The sequence below is a fragment of the Scyliorhinus torazame genome, chromosome 2, assembly GCF_047496885.1.
Source record: "Scyliorhinus torazame isolate Kashiwa2021f chromosome 2, sScyTor2.1, whole genome shotgun sequence".
Classification (NCBI taxonomy): domain Eukaryota; kingdom Metazoa; phylum Chordata; class Chondrichthyes; order Carcharhiniformes; family Scyliorhinidae; genus Scyliorhinus; species Scyliorhinus torazame.
The window spans coordinates 42,653,306-42,668,874 of record NC_092708.1 but is presented as its reverse complement, the minus strand read 5'-3'; the positions used below and the strand labels follow the sequence as shown (position 1 = coordinate 42,668,874).

The 15,569-nt window shown below is 48.8% G+C and overlaps 1 protein-coding gene across 3 annotated transcripts in view; it reads right to left on the bottom strand.

Moving 5' to 3' along the window:
* Positions 1-15,569, bottom strand: part of LOC140387488 (high affinity cGMP-specific 3',5'-cyclic phosphodiesterase 9A) — a 206,250-nt gene that overhangs the window by 22,216 nt on the left and 168,465 nt on the right. For all 3 annotated transcript variants that reach the window (XM_072470641.1, XM_072470650.1, XM_072470660.1), the window contains 3 exons: positions 13,295-13,387; positions 11,972-12,039; positions 8,556-8,658 (listed from right to left, as the gene is read on the bottom strand). In XM_072470641.1, the coding sequence (XP_072326742.1) occupies positions 8,556-8,658; positions 11,972-12,039; positions 13,295-13,387 (264 nt within the window). The remainder of the gene's footprint in view (positions 1-8,555; positions 8,659-11,971; positions 12,040-13,294; positions 13,388-15,569) is intronic.

Here is a 15,569-nt window from a genome sequence, read left to right as displayed (position 1 = left end):
GTCCCCAGGTTCGATTCCCCGCTGGGTCACTGTCTGTGCAGAGTCTACATGTTCCCCCTGCGTCTGCGTGGGTTTCCTCCGGGTGCTCCGGTTTCCTCCCACAGTCCAAAGACGTGCAGGTTCGGTGGATTGGCCATGATAAATTGCCCTTAGTGACCCAAAAGGTTAGGAGGGGTTATTGGGTCACGGGGATAGGGTGGAAGTGAGGGCTTAAATGGGTCAGTGTAAAGTCGATGGGCCGAATGGCCTCCTTCTGCACTGTATGTTCCATGTTCTCGAATGCAGAAGCTGTGAAAAGGTACAGACAGAAAGTAGCTCTTGGCAGCCCGTCTCCACAAAGCAATATTTTAGTTAGTAAATACGTAAAGTTATTTGAGAAATGGCAGATTGATTTAAAATTGATAAATTAAAGATAATGTAAATGCAGGGGGGTTGCCAAGACAGTTGATCAATTTTTTAGAATACATTGCGAACACAAGCTCATTCGGAACTGAAACACAACTGAGACACTGTGCCCGCTCACTTGTGAGGTTATATTTAGAATAATTCATGAATGCTTGAGTGCCCCATCTTCAAATGGACACTGATATATTGGAGCCACCAGAATAACTCCAAACCTTTGTACTGCTAAGAATGGAAAGTTGCCCTTTCACAGATTTTCTTTAGAGCATTGCAAAGAGAGAATGGCCGTGATCCAGGTCTTGTACACGATGAGAGACATAAAAAGCCAGTGCTGACTCAAGGCAACTAGGCAGGAGCAATAAATGCAGCCTTGCCCACATTGGCCATATCATGGTAACAAATGTTAAAGAAAAATCTGTTTAATACTATTTTAGCCTATGGTGCATGAGATGAATATCTTAACAAGGCTCAAGCTGCATCAGAATTTATAAGCTCTATGCCCCCACAAAGCAGAAGATACATGAGGTGTTCTTAGGCATAGCAATTTGAAAGAATGCCAATTGATTTCATTGGACCCATGGGCCATTCGTTTGGCTCGAGTGGGTCTTCTAAAGAGACCAAGTGCTAACTCGGCCAGATCATTTGCTTGCCTGCTGATATTGGGTGAATGTAACTTGCATGTAACAGAAGAGTACTTGACTGGAGGAGAGGGGAAAGGGAACTTGGAAATTTCCTGTGCAACATTTACATGAATGGGAATGGCTGAAGGTTTCGACAGGACGATGGGGGTGTTGCAGTTCAGCAGTGAAGTTTTTGCAAACCTTGGTTGATTGGTATAGCTGTAATAGATGGCTCATGCAAGATTTTGAAGCGTGGAGGTTGCAGGGAATTGGATGGATGCGGAGAACAGAATAGAATTTTAATGAGGCACATCTTCAGAGACTGTTGGATTGAGTAGAGAGAGGGAGAGAATGGTTGCTGCGTGTGCATGGGAGGAAATCTGAAACAGTCACAGAGAATGAAGTTACAGTGGCAGTGAGAGCTAGTTCTCCCAGTTGAATAGCTTCACCAGCGCCATCTGAGAGCAGTTACAGTGTTAGTTATGCCAGTCTCTGTCCACTCTTCCCCTTTGACACCTATACATTGTTCACCCTCTGAAATCAACAGGTGCAGGAGTCAACATTTAGAGTGCACTGTGCTTCAGGAATTTACTAACTCGCTATCTCACAAAATATATTGTAAAATCCCCTAATATGAATTACTGGAACTCCTTCCTCCACTTTGGCAGCATGCTACCAACATACTAATTACATCATAATAAAAGCAAATTACTGCAGATGCTGGAATCTGAAACGAAAGAGATTTTCCAGCGTTTTCTCTTTCGTTACCAATTACATCGTCTATCTCACAATTACTGGGAAACATCCTCAAATGCTAATTTGAAGCTCATCGCTCAGCCTTGTAAGACAGGAAAACAGAGGGAGCACACATAACAAATAGAGCTAGCCCACACCATCCCATGAGAAACGGTCCATAATCCCACCAAGGCTCTGGGAGATGGTGAGATGAACAGTGCAGGTTGCAGACCAAACCAATCACCATTCGGCCTCACGGTGAAGCCAAATTCTTCCTCACCCTTTCCTATATTTTTCTCTCATCTCATTCTTTGCTTGCCCTCCTCTCCTGCAGGTGCAGCACACAGGGGTAGAGGATAAGCAAGGTGAGGATATAGGAATAGTAGACCGTATGGCCCCCTAGAGCCGGCTCCAACATTCAACACAATCATGGCTGACCAAATTCTAACCCAACTCCACTTTCCTGCCCTCTCTTCCACATAACCCCAGGTCAAAAATCTCTCTCTCTCAGCCTTGAGTATAGTCAATGATAGCACATCCACAAACATCTTAGGTAGAGAATTCCAAAGATTCACAACCCTTTGAGTGAAGGAATTTCTCCTCATCTCAGTGATCCCCTCCTTATCCTGAGATTGTCCCTGGAGTTCTAGGGGGGGCGATTCTCCAACATGGTAGTAAGTGTTTGCGCCGTCGTGAACGCCATTGCATTTCATGACGCCATGAATAGGGCCCGGGCACGACCTATTCTGGCCCCCACAGGGGGCCAGCACGGCGCTGGAGCGGTTCACGCCGCTCCAGCGACCTTACGCGGTGCCAAATGGGCGCCGCCCCAACCCGCGCATGCGCAGTTGGGCCGCGCCATCTTGCGCAAGCGCGGGGAACTTCTTACGCGCGACGGCCCCTCACCAACATGGCGCCGGTGTCGTCTGCGGAAGGGTAGGCCTGGGGGAGGGAGAGGCCGGCCCGCCGATCGGTGGGCCCCGATGGCGGGCCAGACCCCATCGGAGGCCCCCTCCCCGGTGAAGAAGACCCCCCCCCGCCCCCCCCCCCCCCACCCCCCCCCCCCCCCCCCCCACTGGCCGCCTCCCCCAGCGTTCCCGCAGAGTTCCCGCCGGCAGCGACCAGGGATGGACAGCGCCGGCGGGAACCTGTCGTGTCGTAACGGCCGCTCAGCCCATTGGGGCTGGAGAATCGCCGCTGCCCATTTGCGGCGGTTCTCCAAGCCGCCCGGTGTGAATCGCGCGGCGCTGGTTTCGGGGGGGTTGGGAGAATTGCGTGCAGGGGTCGGTGCGGCGTGGCTCGATTCACGCGGCGCCCCGGTTGTTCTACCCCCCCGGTGTGGGGGGGGGGGGGGGGGAGAATTGCGCCCTAGATTCTTCATCCAGTGTAAACTGTGCAGTGCCTACCCTGTCAATCCCCTTCTGAATCTTCAATGAGATCATCTCTCATTCTTCTCAACTCCAGAGAATATAGAACCAATTTACTCAGCTTCTCATATTTATATATATTCGTTTGTTTATATTGTCATAAATGACAAGCTTCTGATTCCAAGGACCAATTTCGGGAATCTTCGCTGTAATGTCATCAATGCGACTTTATCCTTCCTTAAATATGGAGACCAAAACTGCACACAGTATTCACACGAAAGCCCCGTACAGTTGTGGCTGGGCCTCTTTGTTCCTGTACTCTAGCTCCCCTTGGAATAAAGTCCAATATGCCATCTTCCATCCTAATTGTTCGCTGTACCTGCACACTAACTTTCTCTGTTACTTGTAGGAGTACACCCAAGTCTTTTGATAATCAGCAGTAGAGGTTCCACGACTTTTTTTAAAATTCTGGTTTTCCATTCTTACAATCAAAGTGAGTCAGCTCACATCTCCCCGAATTATACCACCTTGCTACCCACTCACTTAACCTGTCCATATCTCTTTGGAGCCTCTCTGTGTCTCCACCCAGTTCTTTTCCCTGCACCCCTTCCCAACCTGCACCCCTTCCCAACCTGCACCTCCACCCCATTTTCCTGGGGCAGGCAATTCCAGATTTCCTGGATGCCTGAAGGGGAAAGTATTGTTGAAGTGCAGTCACTGTTGCAAAGTAGGAAGGTTAGTAGAAAGTTTATCATACAAGGCATTATCGGAATGGAGAATGTTTCACTGCAAGTGAATAATATCACTTGTGATAAAATTTCCAGTGCTGGATTTTAGGTCACAGCAACCAGAGAAGAGTCAATTTTTCAGCGTGGGTAGAGTGATAGTAGATATGTGGACATGGATGTCAAAGATGATACAGTAGGCAAGGGACGTGGGTATAGGTAGCGTGTTTCATTGAGGCCTCCCCTCTATTCCAGATATCATAGTCCGAGATGACCATAGGCTGCTTTCCCCTTTGAGGGGGGAGAGCTGACTGGTGGCGATTTAACCTGAGGATCTGTGATAGTCACCACTGATGTATATATTGTATATATTGGATGTTGATATAGGTGCATTACGGTAAGGCCCCTGTACTACAGGTACGGGGGTAGATCCCTGCCTGCTGGTTCCGCCCAGTAGGCGGAGTAAAAATATGTGTGCTCCCAGTACAGCAGCCATTTCGTCAGCTGCTGTAGGAGGCCACACATCTCAGTGTAATAAAGCTTCGATTACATCCTACTCTAACACTCTACGCCAGGCACCTCCTCTCCACATGGCGTCAACTTCCCGGTGAGTCGGTGGAAGATTTCTGGCGCCCCCTAGCTAGAGACTGTGACTGTCAGGCCATTTCGGCCACGGAACACTCAAATTTGCTAATGAGAGACGCATTTGTTACGGGCATAGGGTCTGACTACATCCGCCAGCGCGTGTTAGAGGGGGCCACGCTCGACCTCGCGGCGACCAAAAAAACTAGCGCTTTCACTCACGGTCGCATCACGCAACATTCAGGCCTATGCCCACGACCCTGCGGCCCATCCCCCTGTGCATCGTGGACTCCGCAGACGGCCCATCGTGGACTCCACCAGTGACCACCCTCAGCCAATCCCACGCCTGTGCCCCGCAGCAGCCAACCAGGCCCGCTCAATCGCCGCTATTGTCCCGGCACCCCACACGTGCAGCCAGTGGGGCCGCCATCTTCCCCTCCTAGGACCATGTGCGGCCAGTGGATGCCGCCATCTTGGCCGACTCGCAACACGTGCGGCCAGTGGCCGCCGCCACCTTGGTCCTCCCAGGACAAACGGGCGCCGCCATCTTGCTTCCCCCACGACACATGCGGCCCGTGGGCGCCGCCATCTTACCCGACTCAGGACCCATGCCCGTCGGGCACCTCATCCGGCCGCTCATCGCCTGCAACCGCCAATGACCAGCCATGTCTCGCCTCGGTCACGATTGACCAGTCTCGACGCACAACCTCGCGACTGCTTCAACTAAAGTGAAGGTCAACGGGCACGGGATTTCCTGCCTGCTGGACTCCGGGAGCACTGAGAGCTTCATTCACCCCGATACGATAAGGCACTGCTCCCTCGCGGTACACCCCGCTAACCAGAGAATCTCCCTGGCCTCCGGGTCCCACTCCGTGGCAATCCAGGGGTACTGCATTGCCACTCTCACTGTCCAGGGCTTGGAGTTCAATGGCTTCCGCCTCTACGTCCTCCCCAACCTCTGCGCTGCCTTGCTACTCGGCCTGGACTTCCAGTGCAACCTCCAGAGCCTAACCCTAAAATTCGGCGGGCCCCTACCACCTCTTACTGTGTGCGGCCTCGCGACCCTTAAGGTCGACCCACCTTCCCTTTTTGCAAACCTAACTCCGGATTGCAACCCCGTCGCCACAAGGAGCAGACGGTACAGTGCCCAGGACAGGACTTTCATCAGGTCTGAAGTTCAGCAGCTGCTTCGGGAAGGCATCATCAAGGCCAGCAACAGCCCCTGGAGAGCCCAAGTAGTAGTGGTCAAAACTGGGGAGAAAAACAGGATGGTCATTGACTACAGACAGACCATCAATCGGTACACGCAGCTCGACGCGTACCCCCTCCCACGCATATCTGATATGGTCAATCAGACGGCACAGTACCGGGTCTTCTCGACAGTAGACCTGAAATCTGTCTACCACCAGTTCCCCATCCGCAAGCCGGACCGCCCATACACTGCGTTCGAGGCAGACGGCCACCTTTACCACTTTCTTAGGGTTCTCTTCGGCGTCACCAATGGGGTCTCGGTCTTCCAACGGGAGAGGGACCGAATGGTTGACCGGTATGGGCTGTGGGCCACTTTCCCGTACCTGGATAACGACACCATCTGCGGCCACGACCAGCAGGACCATGACGCCAACCTTGCAAAATTTTTCCACACCGCCACTCTCCTCAACCTCACGTCTAACAAGGAGAAGTGCGTGTTCAGCATGAACCGCTTAGCCACCTCGGCTATGTGGTCCAGAACAAAGTTCTGGGGCCCGACCCCGATCGCATGCGCCCCCTCATGGAACTCCCCCTCCCCCACTGCCCCAAGGCCCTCAAACGTCGCGTGGGGTTCTTTTCGTATTATGCCCAGTGAGTCCCAAACTATGCGGACAAGGCCCGCCCACTCATTCAATCCACTCTTTTTCCTCTGACGGCCGAGGCTCACCAGGCCTTTAACCGTATCAAAGCCAACATCGGCAAGGCCGCGATGCACACGGTCGACGAGACGCTCCCATTCCAAGTCGAGAGCGATGCATCAGACGTCGCTCTGGCTGCCACCCTCAAAAAGGCAGGCAGGCCGTGGCATTCTTTTCCCACACCCTCCATGCCTCCGAAATTCGGCACTCCGCCATCAAAAAAGAGCCCCAAGCCATCATTGAAGCCGTGCGGCATTGGAGGCATTACCTGGCCGGCAGGAGATTCACTCTCACCCGGACTTCTACCGGCTGGACCACGCGCGCCTGGTGAAGGCCTCCCGCTCCTTTGAATGCCTCAGCGTGGACTTCAAAGGGCCCCTGCCCTCCACCGACCGCAACACGTACTTTCTCAGTGTGGTCGATGAATATTCCCAATTCCCCTTTGCCATCCCATGCCCCGACATGACGTCTGCCACCGTTATTAAAGACCTCAACACCATCTTCGCTCTGTTCGGCTTCCCCGACTACGTCCACAGCGACCGAGGATCCTCATTCATGAGCGATGAGCTGCGCCAGTACCTGCTCAATAGGGGCATTGCCTCGAGCAGGATGACCAGCTGCAACCCCAGGGGAAACGGGCAGGTGGAGAGGGAGAATGGGACGGTCTGGAGGGCCGTCCAACTGGCCCTATGGTCCAGAAATCTCCCGGCCTCTCGCTGGCAGGAGGTCCTCCCCGATGCACTTCACTCCATTTAGTCGCTCCTGTGCACCGCGACTAATGAAACCCCCCATGAATGTCTCTTTGCCTTGCCTAGGAAGTCCACCTCCGGGGTTTCGCTCCCGACATGGCTGGCAGCCCCAGGACCTGTTCTCCTCCGTAGACACGTTCGACTCCACAAAGCGGACCCATTGGTTGAGAGGGTACAGCTACTCCACGCCAACCCGCAGTATGCCTACGTAGCGTACCCCGACGGCCGCCAAGACCCAGCCACCCTCAGAGACCTGCCACCAGCTGGTTCCACCCGCCCCCCCCCCCCCCCCCCCCCCCGCCCCGGCGCCACCCTCCCCTCCCCGGCGCACCCCACAGACCCCGCTCCAGGACAATCCGTCCTCCCTTTGCCCACACCCAAGAGGATTTCGACACGCTCCCAGAGTCACCGAAGACCAAGCCGCCACCGGAGTCGCCACCAGCACTGCGGCACTCTCAACGTCAGATCAAGGCACTGGACCGCCTGAATTTGTAATTTTATCTGTACTTTTAAAACACAACTTTTTTTCTAGTTCTCCACCACCCCCGCCGGACTCATTTTTTTAACAGGGGGTGAATGTGGTAGTCACCACTGATGTATATATTGTATATATAGGATGTTGATATAGGTGCTTTCCATTAAGGCCCCTGTACTACAGGTACGGGGGTAGATCCCTGCCTGCTAGTTCCGCCCAGTAGATGGAGTATAAATATGTGTGCTCCCAGTACAGCAGCCATTTCGTCAGCTGCTGTAGGAGGCCACACATCTCAGTGTAATAAAGCCTCGATTACATCCTACTCTCTCTCGTCTTTGTGTAATGGATCGTACATCAGGATCACCACACCTCAGGCAAGGGTTGGGAAGGTGGGGCCTTCATGAGTAACCTCAGCCTGCACGGGAATTGAACCTGAGCTGTTGGCCTTGCTCTGCATCATGAACCAGCTGCCTAGCCAAGTGAGCTAAACGGGCCCTGCCAGGTATGAAACAGCCATTTAACTTCAGCATCTTGAGGGACTAATGAGCTTTGCATACAGGCGGCTAGTAACACATTTTTCTCTGAAAGTTGGGAGACTATTGTGTGAAATCAGCTTAATGAAAGGGGCCTCAATTCAATAAAAAGGGCAAATGGGCTCCTCCTGTGCTAGAATTTCTAGGTTCTCATGTGTCCGTGAAGGCCTGAATACAAGGGGAAATTTGTATCGCTAAATATTTGTCAATTCTCATCTGTTTTGCTCCACCATTTTGGTTAACTGCAGCTTTTGTACTCATTTGCATTATGAGAAACCTGAATGATCTTTACACACACGACCATACACCCAACTCATGTTCAATTGTCTACATTGCATAATGCCAGGGGAGCATACTTCCACCCCTGAGAAAAATAGGATAATGCCATCCGCCCCAAATGTCTTTTGTTTTCTCATTTAGGTCATGCACAGAAACCAGCAGCGATCCCAAGAGTGAGGCTGAACAACGCGGTACTCACAACATCCTTGTGCTTTTTGTTGTTAAAATCGAACACAGGCATGATGGATCTGAACTGATTCAGAATCTCATTGTGACGAGCCATGTCTGTGGCAAGGACACACCTAAAGATAGAGAAAATTGACGTCAGTTCAAGGACCCTCAGCCATTTCCCCCTCTCATCAACGTACATTGGTGCCAATTTTCCGAATGCAGTGTGAAGCTGCACGATGGGCTGCGAGTTATTTTCTGATATGTGATGAATGCAGACAATGTTCCTCCACTGTCGACGCACACACCCAGCACATTACCCATTATGTTACAATTTTACTCCTCGTGTAAATACATCAATAGAGACTGACAGTGTTACTAACCATTTGCTTGGACTACTTTTTTTTTTAAACTGAAGCCCGATTAATTTATAAGACAGATTTCCTCCTTTGTGAGCAATAATTATTTATTTCTAAATTGGAAGCATTGTATCTGCTTTTGTGCAGCCTTAAATATGCTTTTTGCAACATTTCATAGAATCATAGAATCCCTACAGTGCAGAAGGAGGCCATTTGGCCCATCAAGTCTACGCCGACCCGCTGAAAGAGCACCCTACCTAGGCCTACTCACCCGTCCTATCCCCGTCACTCCAGCTAACCTTTTGGACATTAAGGGACACTAACCTGCACATCCTTGGACTGTGGGACGAAACCAGAGCACCCGGAAGAAATCCACGCAGACACGGGGAGAACGTGCAAACTCCACACAGCCGTATCGAACCCGAGTCACTGGAGCTGTGAGGCAGCAGTGCTAACCACTGTGCTACCGTGCCGCCCATTTCTGTGATCTCTGTTGCTCAAGATGCGGAGATGCCGGCGCTGGACTGGGGTGGGCACAGTAAGAAGTTTTACAACACCAGGTTAAAGTCCAATCTGGTGTTGTAAGGTGAGTTACCTGATGAAGGATCTGCGCTCTAAAAGCTAGTGATTCCAAACAAATCTGTTGCTCAAGAAAGATTATTGACTACTAATATCAATCAATATATATATGTAGACGGGCTGGTCAGATATGCTGATCAGTGGCAAATGGAATTCAATCCCAATAAGTGTGAGGTGAAGCACTTGTGCAGGATAGACTAGACAGGGGAATACATGATGAACAGCTGTACCCTGGAAAGCACCGAGGATCAGAGGGACCTTGATGTGCATGTACACCAGTCCCTAAGGTAACAGGGATATAGTGGCTAAGAATATATGGTATACTTGCCTTTATTAGCCAAGGCATACAGTTTAAGAGCAGGGTGGTTATGGTGGAACTGTATAAAATGTTGGTTAGGCCACAGCTGGAGTATTGTGTGCAGTTCTGGAATCCACACTGTAGGAGGGATGTGATAGCACTGAAAAGGGTGTAGAGGAGATTTACCAGGATGTTGCCTCGGCTGGAGAGTTTTAATTATGAAGAAAGATTGGGTAGACTTGGGTTGTTTTCCTTGCAGCAGAGGAGATTGACGGGGGACATGATTGAGATGTATAAAATTTTGAGAAGCATAGATAGAGTAGACAGGAAGAAACTTTTCCCCTTGGTGGTGGGATCAATGACCAGGAGGCATAGATTTAAGGAAAGGGAGGAGGTTTAGAGAGGATGTGAGAAAAAGCCTTTTTTACCCAGATGGTGGTGGGAGTCTGGAACTCGCTGCCTGAAAGGGTGGTGGAGGCAGAGATCCTCACAACATTTAAGAAGTACTTTGATGTGCACTTGCGATGGAAAGGCATACAGGGCTGTAGACCAAGTGCTCGAAAATGGTATTAGAATAGTTTGGTGCTTGTTTTTGACTGGCACAGACACGATGGGCCGAGGGCCATTTCTGTGCTGTAAACCTCAATGACTCTATGACTGTAATAGTCGGCGCAGTGGTCAGCAATGCTGCCTCATTGCACCGAGGACCCGGGTTCGATCCCGGCCCCGGGTCACTGTCCACTCGAGTTTGCACATTCTCCCCGTATCTGCGTGGGTCTTACCCCCACAATCCAAAAAGATGTGCAGGGTAGGTGGATTGGCCACGCTAAATTGCCCCTTAATTGCCAAAAAAAATGACTCTAATATTCACTCTGAAGGTATTAGAAAACCAAATTTGTCGACTGCACAATAGCAAAATATCTAGATTCGTTATGCATTTGGGCTGACACACTGCAAATCAAATTTCAACTAATAAAGTTAAAGAATAGGATGAAAAATGTGGGACAGAAGCATACAACCGAATGATAAGACTTTGAAAGGGTCTGGAAATAATATCATCAATATTCAGCTAGTGATGGAACAATTTTAAAATCTAATGTAATGATGTGGTTGAGATAAATGTACTGAGACTCCACATGCAGCAGGGAGCCTAGAAACGAGAAATCGGGCGCAGAACCGCACTCACCTGGGTAGGCACGGTAGCACAATGGTTAGCACTGTTGCTTCACTGCGCCAGAGACTCGGGCTCGATTCCCGGCTTAGGCTCACTGTCTGTGCGGAGTCTGCACGTTCTCCCTGGGTCTGCGTGGGTTTCCTCCGGGTGCTCCAGTTTCGTCCCACAAGCCCCGAAAGACGTGCTGTTAGGTGAATTGGACATTCTGAATTCTCCCTCAGTGTACCCGAACAGGCGCCGGTCTGTAACCACTAGGGGATTAACTAATTGGTGTAACAAATGTTTCTGTATTCTATGACTTTGAGTGTGCATTGTTAAATAGCACACTACCCAACATAGATTTCATATAATCTACAGTGCAGAAGGAGGCCATTTGGCCCATCGAGTCTGCACCGGCTCTTGGAAAGAGCACCCTACCCAAGCCCACACCACCCTATCCCCATAACCCAGTAACCCCACCCAACACTAAGGGCAATTTTTGGACACTAAGGGCAATTTTGGACACTAAGGGCAATTTAGCATGGCCAATCCACCTAACCCGCACATCTTTGGACTGTGGGAGGAAACCGGAGCACCCGGAGGAAACCCACGCACACACGGGGAGAACGTGCAGACTCCACACAGACAGTGACCCAGCCGGGAATCGAACTTGGGATCCTGGAGCTGTGAAGCAATTGCGCTAACCACTATGCTACCGTGCTGCCCAACATGCACTGGAATGCAGTTGATGTCTGTCAAAGGAGTTTCTATTAGAAAAGTGCATTTTTGTTTTGTTCAACCACGTTCAAACCAAAAGGGAATTGTCAATCTGCCATTTCCTGTGCGGAACACAGTCGCTTTGCAAAGGGTATCAATGCACTTGGTGATTTTGAGGCTTTCTGTGCCTTAATTGTAAAATAATATTTTTCACATTCCCCATGTCGCTCTGCTAGATGGCAATCCTTGGTATTCAACAAAAAAAATCCTAGAGCTACCCAAAGATTATGTTATAAATAATTCACATGACGTCATTCCCCAGGGCAAATGGTGGTACTCACTTTATCATTCCTTCCCGAATCCGTTTAAACTGTTCCGTTGTCAAATTTCGGAATATGTTGTTGTCAGACTGTGGATGCCAGAAATAAAAGAACATTTTACTAAGGGCCAATTATCAATTATAACCAAGGAACATCTCAATTATAGGACTGGCACTGTGAAACAATTATAGTCTTCGTGAAAAATGGATGGAATCACAGGCGAAGGTTCTCAAACTGCTAGTAAAAATAGATGGATCATGGAATATGATCCCCAAGCAAAAATTAAAAAATGAAATCATGGAATACGACCCTCAAAACAACAGAAACAAGCAATACAATCCTCAAAAGGCTAGTACAAACCCTGGATAGTGCCAGAATGTTATGCAAACTTGGCCTATTTAATTGTGATCCACTTATGCGCGCATCACAGCAGATATTTTTACATAAATATTTTTCCAGAAATGTTGAAAAATTCTAGGAATCATATTTAGAAAAATACCTAATGAAGTTTGTGATGACCTGCTGGGGAATCCAAAAATTGGTCAAGTTGGTCTTTGTGCTCAATTTTATTTGCACACATTCGTCCAGTTAAATCCGACGTATGTTACAAGCCATCATTTCCAGCAAGCAAAAATATTTAAATTAATATCCCAGACCAGACCCCAACATCTGTTCGGAGAGCAGACTGGAAGCCCAAACACTTTTCTTTTATTTGTAAAACTGTGAGGAAAGGATATTTCACTCCAGAATTGATGCCACTGACCAATAGGCCACCTTTTATATTAAAACAAAGTTTATTATTGTAACTTCTCCCTGGGCCTCCTGTGGTTAGTTGGAAGCACAGCAACCAAGCACCACTACCACTATAATAAAAACAGAAAATGCTGGAAAACAAAACTTGGCAGGCCCACAGCATCTCTGGAGAGAGAAATGGAGTTAAAGTTTCAAGTCCGTATGGCTTCTTCAGAGGTGAAGAAGATTCAAGTGGACCTGAAAAGGAAACGTTAACTCTATTTCTCTCTGCTGCCAGACCTGCTGAGGTTTTTCACCATTTTCTGTTTTTATTTCAGATTTTCATCATCCACAGTATTTTTCTTTTACCACTATTCCTCCAGGTTTGGGGTCAACAGGCTACCTGCAGAATTTTGGCATCTGCTGAAGGTCATCTCGAATCAACTCATGACCACAATTACCCATTTAGAATTACCCACATAAACTTGGAGGAACCTATCTGCAAGGGAACAAATAATGTCCTAAAAGTATTACATTTAGCTTAATGTGCTTAATAAATGTAAATTGGCTGCTTTTGACCGATGGCTTTCTCATCGTTTATTGCCAAATTACCTTTTCCAGGATCTTAAAGGCCACAGAACAATGATGGTTTTCCAGTGGTGAGATATCATTGTACCTCAACGCCAGCTCCGTGCGAGCGTTGATCTGAAGGAAAGTAAACAAGCACGTGTTTGATTTTGCACAAAATTTACCAGACAATAAAAAAGTCATAAAGTCACCTTTGTCCCTGATGACCATGGGCTGCTATCCCCTTTGAGGGGGAGAACTGACTGGTGGTGATTTAACCTGATGTTCACCACACCTCAGGCGAGGAGCAAGATTGAGAAGGCAGAACCTTCATGAATAACCTGAGCCAGTATGGGCATTGAACCCATGCTGCTGGACTTGCTCAGCATCCAAAACCAGCTGTCCAGCCAATTGAGCTAAACCGAGACAAATAACACCTGGCTCAAAGAGAGAGTACATTTTGATCTGGGCGGCACATCAATCTCGAGTGAAACCTCACAGTGCCAACTTAAGATCTCCTGCTTAATGCTTCCAAAATTAACAGTGATACCTGAAGGCACTATAATTTTGATACAGATGGGTCATTACACATGTTTTTAATTATAAAGTTTTCTGCATGTGTATTAAGAAAATAACACCACCTTGTGAATATTATGTCCGTATTATTTTGCAATGACATATTGACAAGTAACGAGCAACACCAATAAGCTTTGAAGCCTTGGTGCAATAATTAATCAATAACAGGCTTTGGGCTCGATTCTTTCATCCCGCCCACCACAAGATCGTCATGCGCGAGACGTGGACAATGGAAAAGTCCACTGACCTCGGGCGGGATCCTCCGATCGCCGGGCGGGCGCGATGGAGAATCCTGCCCTTATAAACTCTTACTGCTCCAGTTCTACAGCAAGGAGGTTCCATATATTAGACTTATATGTATTCATAAGTGCTGTGTCTCAATTGCTCAGTTACTTGATATAATCAACTGTGTTCTATAGTTCTGCTGAAGCAAAAGACTTAACTATTGAGAAGAGAATTTGGATAAATTTAGATTAAAGTTTTAGAAGGCAATGGTCTAAAATTTGGATCATCATTATACTTAAAATCAAGGATTAGGGAATATTTCCATTAAAAACTAGCATACATTCACACCATTATTATGATATTGGTGTGCACTAGTTTTGCTTGATTGTACAGTTGACTGAAAGAGGTAGACCAACTCCACTTTGCTTCAAGGTCAATTCGGGTCCTGACACCCAATTACAGGTCACAAGTTTAGCATTGGCAGTAATCAAAACCACCATTTGGGTGCATTATACTCGTCAATTGAGTGCATTAGGAGTGGCACACCATTTTGCACATGCAAGCAACTCAAATTATCTAAAATTCAGCTAGCTATTCACACTATGCTGCCAGCAAGATAGATACACCTTGCTCCTATGCCTGTCATAGATTCGGATTCTAAGGAACATAAGGGATATTAGACCCACTCAGTCGACTCAAATGGTCACTATCTTCAGAGCACCAGTAACCTTGATAAATACTGTCATAAGACAGTCATGCAAATAAATGGACTAAAGTGCCACATTTGATGACTTTTCACCTCCTGGTGTGAAGATGTGCCTTTCTTTTGATCTGTGAATGCGTCCCTAATTTACAATCTTCCCAGTCGAGCAGAGATTATGGAGCGATCTACCCGAATGGGGACAGAGTCCCGTAGTGTGCAAGATTGTCCGAGTGTTTCTCGGCGCTTGGAGTGCCAGGAAATACCCCGCTATCAAACGCCCATCCAGGTAGGTCAGGGGGCCTCAGCAGGGAACTCCCTGATGAGGCCACACATAGTCCTATTTTCTGCGGTGAGGAGCTCCGCTCGCTGGAACTCCTCAATGCAGCGAGAGATCGGGACACCATTTAAAAATGGCGTCCTGATCTCTTGAGCCACCAACGCGACCCCAAACCCCCTCCAAGCCCCAACTCACTATAAGGGAGTTCCCTGGCCCCCCTGCACCCGCACGGTGCACCTTCCGGCCCGATCACACCACCTTGGCAGTGGCAGCTGGCAGTACCAGGGCGCCACCCTGCCAAAGGACTAGCTGTCTCACTCTAATATACAGATTTGCCAGAAAGTGATCCTGCCCACAATGGACGGGATTCACATCGCGACGTCCCACGAGGCAAGCCAGGTAGACCCCGAAAGTGGGATCACCTGGCATCTACTGGTCACGTTGCGCCGTGCCGCTCTGCTTTTCGGGAGCAACACGACTGGTAGATTCCTGGTAAGCCCGTCTCCTAATAACATGAAAAGCTAAATTATAGGGAAGAT